This window comes from Phocoena sinus, chromosome 7, assembly GCF_008692025.1.
Source record: "Phocoena sinus isolate mPhoSin1 chromosome 7, mPhoSin1.pri, whole genome shotgun sequence".
NCBI classification, from domain to species: domain Eukaryota; kingdom Metazoa; phylum Chordata; class Mammalia; order Artiodactyla; family Phocoenidae; genus Phocoena; species Phocoena sinus.
This window is the reverse complement of record NC_045769.1, coordinates 107,127,019-107,139,137: the sequence shown is the minus strand read 5'-3', so window position 1 is coordinate 107,139,137 and position 12,119 is coordinate 107,127,019. Positions and strand designations below refer to the sequence as shown.

Below are 12,119 nucleotides of genomic sequence, written 5' to 3'. Positions count from 1 at the left end.
GGAAATGGAAAGGTTAGTACAACAGAAATGACAGTCCATCTCTCCCGGGGCTCAACTGGCTCTAGGTCACGTCAAGTGTGTTTTCCTGTTCCTATCCATCCAGTTCAACTGGACTGCCAGTATCAATGCACAAGAAGAATGAGTATATATAATTATGTTAAGGAGCTATGCAGAGTCTCTAAAGAGAGGGAAACTGAGGAAGAGTAAATGATTGTATGAGGACTGTCTAGGGCATGGGTTTCCTATGACTTCACTACAACCTGTAGGCACTAAAACACAGCACATGGGGAAAACATAAGTTTCTATTGTACCTTTTCTGCAAAAGGGCCCTTCGTACGGTGAATTGGTGCAGTCGCAGAAGTATCCACTGTGCTTCTCCACACACTTGCCTCCGTTGTGGCAGATGTGGCCGTAACTGCTGCAATGGCCCGGGCATCCGGGCCGGACTCCAGACGTGACCTTTGCCCTCTCCTCCAGGTCCAGTTTCTGCCCATTCAAGTGTAAGGAGCGTATGCATCCTAGGAAGCCTTTCTGTCTTGATGATGTTCCCCCTGTGCAGTGAAAAATAAAAGGAAAAAAATATATAAGGTGCAGGGTTCACATTTTTGAGGTTTAATATCAGCAGTGGTGATAGTTAATTATTGTGCTGTTGGCATCCTGTGTTGGGCTTTTCTATTAGTTTCCGGTGAGAATTAGGAATTCAAAGAATCTGGGGAAAAGGCATGTGTTTCCTGGCTGGAAAATGAACTCCCCCACTCAAAAAATAAATCAATAAAAGACTGTGATTCATGTGGAATCCTGCACTTGACATGTTTAAGATACAAAACTTCAGATGGCCCCATTCCTTGCAAATAAAATAAAATGTGCTCTTTGTCTATAGCAGACATTTATCTGAAGGTGAATGCACAGAGTGGGATTGTCCCTCTGGTGAAGTTAGAAGCAAGGTAGGTTAGCTGCACTGAGTTAGAAAAGGCAATGAGTGTTGTAAAGCTTATGCAGCAGTGTCATGTACTATGAAGAGGTGTATGTTAGGACCGGACAGACATGGTGTCAAACTCCATGCCAGTAGCCCATTAGACATAATGACCACTGGATCCCCTAAGCCTCAGCTCCTTGATCTGTAAAATAAGAATCAGTCTATTTCATGTATTCATGGTAAGGCTTAGTAACCATTGGTTTTCACTATCCCTTCTCTTGAGCCCTCAAAATGGCTAGAACTAGTAGGTTGTATATATATACATACTATTGATTACCCCCAAATTATTATTTAGAAAATAAATTTTTCCTTCTGGAATACAGAATAGAATTGCAACCCAACTTTCTGCTGAGGGTATATCTTGAAGGTTTCAGCGAGATTCATAATGCTTGTTGCAAATTACTTAAGAACAGAGGAGATTCAAAGTGACAGAGTGTTTTGTTAATGTTGGAAACCTAGAATCCTACCAACCTAAATCAAAGGATATTAGAAAAATGTGTAAGGAGAGACAACACACCAAGAAATAAGCCAAATTCCAACACCATGTTAACTTGGTGTTGGGAATTCTGGGAGCTCCCAGAGAAGACACAGGGCCAGTCTGCCCTTACAAAACACAAATTCTAATTGAAATAAAATGCTTTGGCCTCAAGTCCATTCAAGTGGATAAATGGAGGACACACTCAAGTCTTCAAGGTCTACAGAGTGTCCTAATGGAAAGGAGAAGGTGTTAGAAAACAAGGGCAGTCAATATTATGTGTGTTTCGTGTTTGGTAATTGAAATAATTGTTGCTTTTGTTGTGGTCATCCATTTACAATGTTTGGTGTCAGTTGATTTATCTCTTGTAAAAATAAAATACAGTGTGTGTGTGTGTGTGTGTAAAATAAATAAATAAATAAAATAAAAAAAAGAAAACAAGGGCAATACTGATGTGCCATTTGTTTACTGTACATATCTCTCATTTCTGAGCCTCATTTACATTTAATCCCTCATGCTACAATTTTATTAAAACTTGGTCTTGCAGATGACCAGATAAAAATATATTCCCATCAACGTGGATACAAATATGAATTCCAAATGTATTATCTCTGACCTGGAATATCATGTTAAACAAAAAACAAAGCTGTAAGTTAAATAAATGAAACTGTAATGCAAAAAAATAATAATAATAATTCTGGCATGTCAGCCTGGCAGGGTGGACAAGATAATAATTAGCAATAGGGTTGGAAGTAGGGAGAATTCTGTCTTTTCTGAATCACCCCAGGTTATCAGACCCATAATTATATGTATGGTAGTCATTGGCTTCCTCTAAAAGACTGAAACAAAATGTTTTTAAAGAATTAATCTAGTCTCTTATTCTGAAGGCGTGATAAAACTCCACTCTATTTTCAGTTCTGATAAGTGATACCCAAGTAAGCCAGAAGGTCAAACCCACATTGCTTTCTCCTGTCTGCCTCAATTTTAATGAGTAAATCTCCTTTTAACTACAAGATAAATCAATTATAAATACAAGCAGATCATAGGGAAAGGTTCATTATTTCTTTCCTAGAGATGGTGTAGAATAAAGAGAGGAGGATTTATGTAGTCAAATGTTTTGTTTTATTTTCCCCTTTATTTTGTAGTCACTCCCTGTGGTGGATTAGAATAACTCTTCATAAATCTTGTTAGTGGCATTTTTCTTCTAAGCGGAGGTGGAGAATGCAAGATCTATTGCACATCTGTTTGCATGTGACTTAGTCAACACGTTTATAAACAGAGAAGTAGCTGGGGTGGTTTTCCTGGCAGAAATACACTCCTTGATGTTTGAGACATAAAGAGTACGGTGAGAATGACCCCAAACAAGGGGATCCTTTCAATCCTAGATTCTGATAAAACACGACACAAAGAACATGAACCAAGTTGTACAATGAACTCAATTTCCATTTTAGCCTGACTGCTTTTTATTCTTTTTATTCTTTAGAGGTTAGGCTCTCCTTTCTTCATGGAGAGGTAATATTGTAGACCAAGAATAGAATGCTTCTAGAAAGATGCTTCCCACCCACACACACCCAATCCAGTGGTTAGCACTCTCCATTTTCTGACATTACCTACTATGCGTTGTGTTGATGGAGGTGAGAATCTTCCCTGAAACTTGAATACTGTACAGAAAGGCAGCCCCAATCTTCCCTCCCCTTTCTCACTCACAGCCCTTTGCCCCCAACTCTGTCCTGTGGATATGCCCTCCCAGGTATCTCCGAATCGATCTGCTTCTTCCCACACCAAGAGCCATGTCTTGAATCCCGCTCACTCCCACTTGAATCCCTTAAACTGAAACAGGCTGGGACCGGGGACCTGGGACCCTTTGCTACAGTACTTGCACCTGGACAAACATCTCCTCAAGCAACAGATGCAAAGAAACTATGAGGGACTAAAAATAACTGCGTACATGTGCAGCTGGGGCAAATTCTGGACAAGAAGATACAAAAAGACCGACTGCCACTTCTGAACAGCTGGGAGCAAAAGCAGGGCACTGCGTGTGCCCCCTGCATACAGCACCACCGAAGGGTGGGCAAACCACCTGAGTCCCAGTAAAGCCTTGCCTGAATTTCTTGTGTGGCCTCTATAGTCAATTTTTATTGATTGGTGTAGGCCAAGAACCCTGGTCGGTAACAGCACCACCTTCTAACGGATCTTACCACCCTCAGCCTTGACTCCTTCCACAGACTCACCACTTTGCAATCAGAGAGACCAACCAGATGTGAACATTTGATCCTGCTAGTCCTGTTTAATGCCCTTCAGAGACTAGTCATCATCCTGAGGTTCAAGCTCAAATCCTTAGCCTAGATGGTACTGCATAGATCTGGCCTCTGCTTACCTCTTCATCCCCTCCTCCTGCACTCCCTGCCCTGATTTCAGTGCACCAGGCTTTCTGAACTACAGTGTCTCCCCATTGACCATGGTCTCTCTCAACTTCGGACCTCCTCCTGTCCTGTGTATTTTTTTTCTTTTTTCTTTTTTTTGCGGTACGCGGACCTCTCACTGTTGTGACCTCTCCCATTGCGGAGCACAGGCTCCGGACGCGCAGGCTCAGCGGCCATGGCTCACGGGCCCAGCCGCTCCGCGGCACGTGGGATCTTCCTGGACTGGAGCACGAACCCGTGTCCCCTGCATCAGCAGGCGGACTCTCAACCACCACGCCACCAGGGAAGCCCTGTCCTGTGTATTTATGTGGTGTATTACGCACAGCTTTCCTCTTACTCTCCACTGTTCACTCTAGTCCATCCCTGCAATCACAAACACACACACTGGCACTCACACACATGCATCCTTTCATCAATACTTCTGCCTACCCAGGATTTATTTTAATTAGTTGCCAATGTTTTTAAAACATGAACTACTTGAAATCTAAAAAAAATGATGATACAAATGAACTTATTTACAAAACAGAAATAGACCCACAGACACAGAACACACTTATGGTTACCAAACGGGTGGGGGTGGGGAGGAATAAATTAGAAGTTTGAGATTGACATATACACACTACTATATATAAAATAGATAAACAACAAGAACCTACTGTATAGCACAGGAAACGCTACTCCATGTTTTATAATTACGTATAAGGGAAAAGAATCTGAAAAAAGAGTATAATATGTATAACTGAATCACTTTGCTGTACACCTGAAACTAGCACAACATTGTAAATCAACTATACTTCAATTTAAAAAAAAAAAAAAAAGACCGTGCCCTTATGTTAGCACTGGGCTTGGCACAGAGTTAATTAATTAAATTAAATGGAACATGAACTATTTAAAAAATTCTAGTAAGTCATTCATTGAAAAATCAGAAAACCTGTTAACAATAAAGCTGCTTTCCTGCATGACAAAGCCCAGCTGCACTGGGAGAAGTTCCTGTAAGATAGGACGTGCCCTTTCCACTTGGCCACGTTCCCCACCAGGACCACTTCATTCATTTAGACTGCTTTCCTGACCCTTGCATGTATTTGAATTTTCAGCTAATGCTCTAATATATTTTTATCTCCTTCTTGCCTAGAGTTTAATATAAAGTTGAAAGAAGAACAAAAATAAATGTAGCATTATCCTTAAAGCAGATGAGAGTCATGTTTGGGAGTCTTGTACTTAATCTGCAAGCTGTTTAAGAATACGAACAATGCTTCTAATTCTAAAAAAAAATTAAACATATTTGCTGTATGATAGAAACTTTATAATTAACTCATTCAATACTCAGTGGGAAACAAGTTATTCTTCATATTATTGACATTACATAGTTGAGGAAACAGTGTCAGAGAGATTGTTTTGGCCAAAGTCAAGAATCAAATTGATTTTACGTGGCAGAGCCAGAAATCTGACTGGGATCTCTTGACCTTCAAAGCCTGAATACCTTCAAAGCCCTAAAATCCTAAAATGAGATATTTGATTAGACAAGTTTGAAATGGAGCAAGATCCTATGGTCCTGCCTGCCCTCATATTCTCTGCCTGCCTCTTGTCTGTAGAAAAATTTAGTCAAAGAATAAATTTAATCAGAGAAGTGAGAAAATGCAGAAGCGAAGAAAAACAGTCAAACAGGACAAAATAATAATCGTTTAGTCATTAAGCAAAGTCAAGGACATTTAGTTCCTCTTCAAGGGCTATGGATAATATTCTGAGCCGTATTCTGTGAGATGTTTTATAGATACTGAAACCCCCCACCAGGTGGAAGAAGATAACTACATGATGACCAGATTTTAGCCATGACATAAGCTGCCACAATTCTGAAAACTGGTGTCAAAGAAATAGGAACAAACAGATCCTGGAACTGAAGATTAGCTGTACTCAAAACAATCAAGATGACACTGATGAGACCACGGCATGACCAATTTCAAGATGAGTGCCAGAGCTGACTGTGCTGTTTCTGCATGTAGCCCCTCCCTCTACCTATAAAACCCTGAAACTCCCCCTTAAAAGCTCTTGCCCACTGATTGTCACTTTGGACATGAGTCCGCCCTCTCCCCCGGTTGCCAGTCTCTGAAATAAAGCAAACTTTCCTTTCCACCAACCTTGCCTCTCGAGTACTGGCTTTCAAGTGGTGAGGAGACAGACTCCACTTTCAGTAACAATTTGGGTCAGTACTACAACTAAGTGCTGCTTCTACTTGCTTTTTCTCATCTCTTACATGGTTTTCCCACCTAGTAATATACACATATGCATTTATCTTTTTAGACCATTAGTTCACCAGCCTAGCTAGAAGCAATTTTGTATGACTCTCTTCTGTTGGCCCTTGGTATCAAGTGTGCTCATTCCTTGGGCTGAGTATGAATCAACTCTTAAAAATGTTACCATGATCATTCTAAACCTGTCTTAGAAAACCTCCATGTGTCAGCTCGACAAATGCTCATTGCTTCCAGAGAAACATCTCAATTCCTTGGGCCCTCCTTGAACAAGAGCCTCTGTTTTTTTCATATGTGCCTGCTGTCTTGATCATACATGCTCAAACAAAACTCCTTTGCTGAACTCTTTTTTTGGAACAACATTGAATGTGTCAGGTTGGGCTCCCATTTCTCAAAAATAAGCGGTGTCATTCTCTCTCTCTTCTTGAATTTGGAGCAGTTGTTTTCTATATGAACTACTTTGCCTAAAGTCAAGACTCGAGTGAAGTGCAGGTGTATTGCCATCTAGATTTCAAATTCTAAAGTGGGAGCAGGTTTAGCATGTATATGCTGAATAAAAACAAATGCACTAACCAACAGTTATCTTCTGTTTTTATCCTGCCCCTTCAACTGGCAGAATCTTGGTATCAGAAGGAAATCCTAGTGGAGGCTTTAATTCCAAAACATAATTTCCCTAAGGATAAGGCATGCATCTGGTTACGTTTTGCCAGATACAGGAATCAATAAACACACACGATGTAATAATGCAGGTGGCACTAACTGGATGTCTACAAAGTAAAATAGTGATAGTAAGAGCCAATTTGAACTAAGAGCTTACTTCTTATCAAGCACATTTACCCATTGCATTTCATAGGCATTTTCTGATTTAACCCTTACCACAAATTGTGGTACCCAAACAGAATACCAGGTCTCCTCAGAAAACTGGAAAAGGGTTTGTTGATGATTTAGAATCAGTTAACAACAGATTGAAATTGTTCCCTCATTTGTTTGGTAGAAATGAATGCTGTGAAAAACTTTTGAAGAAGAATTCAGCCACACTTATCGAGGGCCATTAAAGCATTATTATCATTGGCCTTACCCACATTTTAAAATAAATATTCCAAATGGAGCTGGGGGATGATTATACTCAGAAATATTTAATTTGGCTTTATACATAGTCATTACTAATACTTCATTATTTGCACACATAATATAGTTGTATGTCTATAATATCCCCCCAAAATAATAATGGCAAATTATTACAATTAAAATTAAAGTATAAGAAAGTGGATGGGTATAAATATCAACATACCAAATCAATAATGGTCCTATAGAGCAACAATAACCAATTAGACCATGTGATAGCAAGAAAAAAATCCTATTTAACAACAAAAGCAGCCAAACATCTAGAAATTAACTTAAGATCTATGGCTATAAAAAAGAAAGTAATAACAATTTACCTTGGCTCATAGAGAATAAATAAAGAGATGGAACATGTTTCCATATACTTTAGCAATGTATAATTATTTCCTTTAATGCAATACAATCCCAGTCAATAACCCAAGAAAATTCGTAACATTCAAGAAAAATTATTTTCCTAGAACATGAAAAGTTAATTCTAAAATCCATAAAGAAGGTGGTAGATAATAGTTAACAGAGTGTTAAGAAAAGGAATCAGGTGTGTTTGTGGGGTCGAGGGGAGGGATCGTCCTAATCAAGAGCAAAACATGTTCTGTACCCAGTGTCTGCTGCACTTGTGCTGCCCTGGCAGCTTCTTCCTTCTTGTTATGTAAAATTCATTTCTGATAAGCATCAAAATGTACAGTTGCTAAAGTTAGGATTATGTAGACCTTAATGATTATTAAAGTATTGAAAAAATTTTTTAAAAATATGTTTTGTAAGTATGATGTTGGCACAGCACCTGGAAAAAAACTATGTAAGTAATACAGAGTGGGAAATTCAGAAATACATTCTTTACACAGAGAGATTTTAAACCTTATAATATATACTGGAGGTCCAAGTAACTAGGTAAAAGAGGAACCATGAAATAAATGGAGATGACAAATAATATTTGGGGAAATAAACAAAATTACAATCCTACCTCAAAACCTTAAACAAATTCCACATGCAATAAAGACATAAAAATGACAACAAACAAAACAATGACACAAAAACTAAAAATATTAGATAAAATATTATATAGCAGTTTAAAATAATATGATATTTATACTGACATGCTAAGTTTCCCATGGCATATGTTAAGTAAAAAAGCAAATGAAAACAAAAATACAGCAAGTAAGCTGTGGTATAATACACAGAAGTATATTGATTAAGTAAATATATCCACAAATAATAACATTGTATGGTGTTTCCTAAGGGTAGTTACATGTATGTAACTACTTTGATGCCTGGAAAGTGTCATACTAGGCTAATATTGGTCGTCTCTAAGAAGAGCCCTAAGATTATTATTGAATAATTTTACAGCAAACATGTATTTGTGTACTGACTATATAATTTAAAATAAATGTTTTCATTTATTATGTATATCATGCACAATCCTGCTTATCTTTTTTTAGAGGCATTTAAGAAATTATTTCAAGTTTCAAAAGAAACTCCTTGTTATAGAATTATGTATATCTCTAAAAATTCTTTATTAATATATGTGGTATTTGGATATTAGCAAACACTTTTCCCAGAATCAGCATGTTTGTGCCTGTGGGGTGGGTTGGAGTATGTATGGGTTTTCTGCAAAGACTGTTTTTTTCCCAAGACTACAGACCAAAAACAAACATTTGCCTTCTTTGTAGCAGAATGGTGGCAGGGCACAAGATTTTGCCCATTCAGAGCACTATATGGATGTTCTATGGAAATCCCCATTTGGTTATTATTTACCATTCAGAGGGAGGCGAAGGAAACAAGCAAGCAATTGAATTGTGCCTGTTTCTGTTGCCCACAGAATTGTGGAGCAGTAGGGAACTAGTTCCACCACAGTTCAAGGTGTCTGATGTAGTGGTCCAACTATCTTGCTAAAGAAGCCTCTGAATTATTGCTTTGCATCTCATTTGGAGATACCCCTGAGAGAATATCAAGATGATGTGGCAGGCATTTGCAGCAACATGGATGGACCTAGAGATTATCATACTAAGTGAAGTAAGCCAGAAAGAGAAAGACATATATCATCTGATATCACTTATATGTGGAATCTGGAAAAATGATACAAATGAACTTATTTACAAAACAGAAACAGACTTACAGACATAGGAAACAAGCCTATGGTTACCAAAGGGGAAATGTGAGGGGGAGGGATAAATTAGGTGCTGGGATTAACATATACACACTACTATATATAAAATAGATAAACAATAAGGACCAACTTTATAGCACAGGGAACTCTACTCAATACTCTGTAATAACTATAGGGGAAAAGAATCTGAAAAAGAATGGATATATCTATATGTATAGCTGAATCACTTTGTCATACACCTGAAATTAACACAACATTGTAAACCAACTACACTCTATCATAAAATAAAAATTAAAAAAAAAAAACGTTCTGTCAAATGATTTAAAAAAAAAAAAAAGATGATGTGGTAGGAAAGTCTGCCATAATCCTCATCACAGAGTCTAGAATACTGACAGGAGCCAGTCTGACCAGATGAGTCCCATCTCCCATCTCACAAAGATGAGAGCACAGTCATCCCTCACTTTGCTTCCTTCTGCCACCGTTTTTGAAGATGAAAAATCACTGAGAAAATCACTATCAAAAACAGCCTTAAATCACCCTCCTTGCAAGAGCAACTGGGTAAGAAATATCATAGGAGCTCCAGGTCTTTTCTAGAGTCAGCGGAGAAGCTACTTGCTTCTTCCAGGCTGGCTGCCAGGCCAAGTGATTGCCCCGATGACAGCAGCTTCAGGATTTCCTGGAAGTTGGGGCTCGTGGAAATCACTCTAATTAGTTCTCTCTAGGGAGGCCCTGCTGAGAACAGAGATTCCCTCAGAAGCTGAACCACAGACCCATTCAAGGAAATACGTCAATAAAATAAAAGTGTATAAGCTTTAAGAATTTTCCCTAATAGTCCCACCTGCCCTAGAGTAATTTTATGGTTGAGCTCTGGAGACTCTGAAATACAAATGGAGCCTACAATCCACTAACGGGATAGTAACAGTGGCAATTCATGGCTAACACTTCTCACAATCCAGTCTACTAACATTGTCCTGACTTTCTGATGCATGTGTGCAGCAATCACTTTGGGGTTCTTTCTTATTCCAGCTTCTTTTGTGGAAGTGATGGCTGCTATATGACTAGGGATACGTCATCATATGTGGGAAGCAACTCTCTCCTTTCAGAAAAATTACCTGAAACTTGGAAATAAAGCAAAAAAATGGATGATATTTGTCCAGTGGAGATGCAGATAATTTCTTTCCAGCGTAACAGATAACTCCGAAGATGGCCTGGTGAGCAACGGTTTATATTTAAATCTACAACTTTATTCTAACTTTTGTGTTGTTAAATTCTCCATACATATGCCAGCTTTTTAGATGCTCTCTGAACTGATCATGACATCTTAATGGCTTCCTCATTAATTAGAGTGACATAAAATCTTTGACTCATGTTTATTTTCTATTCACCTGAAATTCATTTTAGCTTTTGGAAGATTAGATTTTAACACATATTACCAGGATCAGTTAAATTGGTGTTATTTATCATTAGAAGATATGAAACTTATGGAAAGGCCTTAATCACACAGTGCACAATAACTGGGGCTAATAATAACCTAATAATAAAATACTAAGATATCTACAGAACATTTAGTCTTTTGTAAACATGATTGAAGAGGAGTCTGCCAGGTGGATCAAGGGTGGGGTTGCCCATCCTAGTTTGAGAGTCAGGACCATCAAGAGAATGTGAATCAAAAAATGCAAACTCGACTCTAAGGAAGCAATTGAATTTAAAGGGTGTTTTGGAGAAGAAAGTGGGAGAAAAGGAGGCATTCTTTTATGGTTAATTCTTGGGAGGAATGAAAAATAAATGTATCTTAAAAAATTACTTTGATTAAAAAATGTGTGTGTGTGTGTGTGTGTGTGTGTGTGTGTGTGTACTGCACAATGCATCCATGTGATTGTGCCTCAGGTAGTGTTCTCCAGCAAACAGGCTGTGAGATGAAGTTAAAGGGGCAGGATGTTTTTCAGGGGGAACCATTGGGAACCACACTTTTGAGCCAGAGAGTCAGGAAGCAGAAGTGGGCAAAGGAGTGAGCTCTGGCGCAGGTCTGACAGTCTAGAACAGCCCCACAGAGAATGCTGGAGCTAGAAAAGTCCATCAGAGATATGCTTCCTTGGGCCAAAATGGTTGTGCCTTTGTACCCTGGACTCAAGTGATTATTGTCTGTGGACCTCCCTGGAAGGACGGGACTTTGTCCTGAAGAGATGCAGTAGCTGAAGGGGCAGAAGGAGACTGTCTTCCAAGAGCACTCCCAGCAGCAGGGCCTTCTTGAATGGGGTCCTGGGCAGCACATCCTAGAGTCTACGCACATTCCTAAGCCTCTCTACACAGGGGCCTGAGACGACCCTCACCCTTCAGCCTGAGACATGGATGGTGAAGCAGGAAGCTGAATTAAAACATGGCACCTCTCACCTCTTCTACAAAATTGCCTTCCCCAACTCAAGTTTCTCTGAAGCCAAATCCTTTTCTCTCTGAATCAGAATAAACTTGGTAACACAATGAGAACCGAGTGTAAATCTACCAATAACATGTTCAGAGAGTTCTGACTACATCTTCTTCCCCACCATTGTTCTGCTCTAAGGCTTTCTCACCTCCTCCTCTGAGTCATCAGCTTTGTCTCCAGAGCCTTGGAGAAATGGAAACAGGTTATCGACAGTGTTGCAGCATCAGCATGCCAGGCTGGGCCCACTCTTTTCTAAACTGGAGCTTCCCTGGTTGTCCTGGTTACATCAGCTCAATGGTGCCTTGGCTTTGGAAAAGACACAACAACTTCTCACCTCCCTCAGTTTGGGTCCTT

General features: G+C 39.2%; 1 protein-coding gene across 2 annotated transcripts in view; it reads right to left on the bottom strand.

The window, feature by feature from the left end:
• CNTNAP5 (contactin associated protein family member 5) overlaps positions 1-12,119 on the bottom strand; it is an 876,608-nt gene that overhangs the window by 112,660 nt on the left and 751,829 nt on the right. For both annotated transcript variants that reach the window (XM_032637306.1, XM_032637307.1), the window contains exon 18: positions 312-551. In XM_032637306.1, the coding sequence (XP_032493197.1) occupies positions 312-551 (240 nt within the window). The remainder of the gene's footprint in view (positions 1-311; positions 552-12,119) is intronic.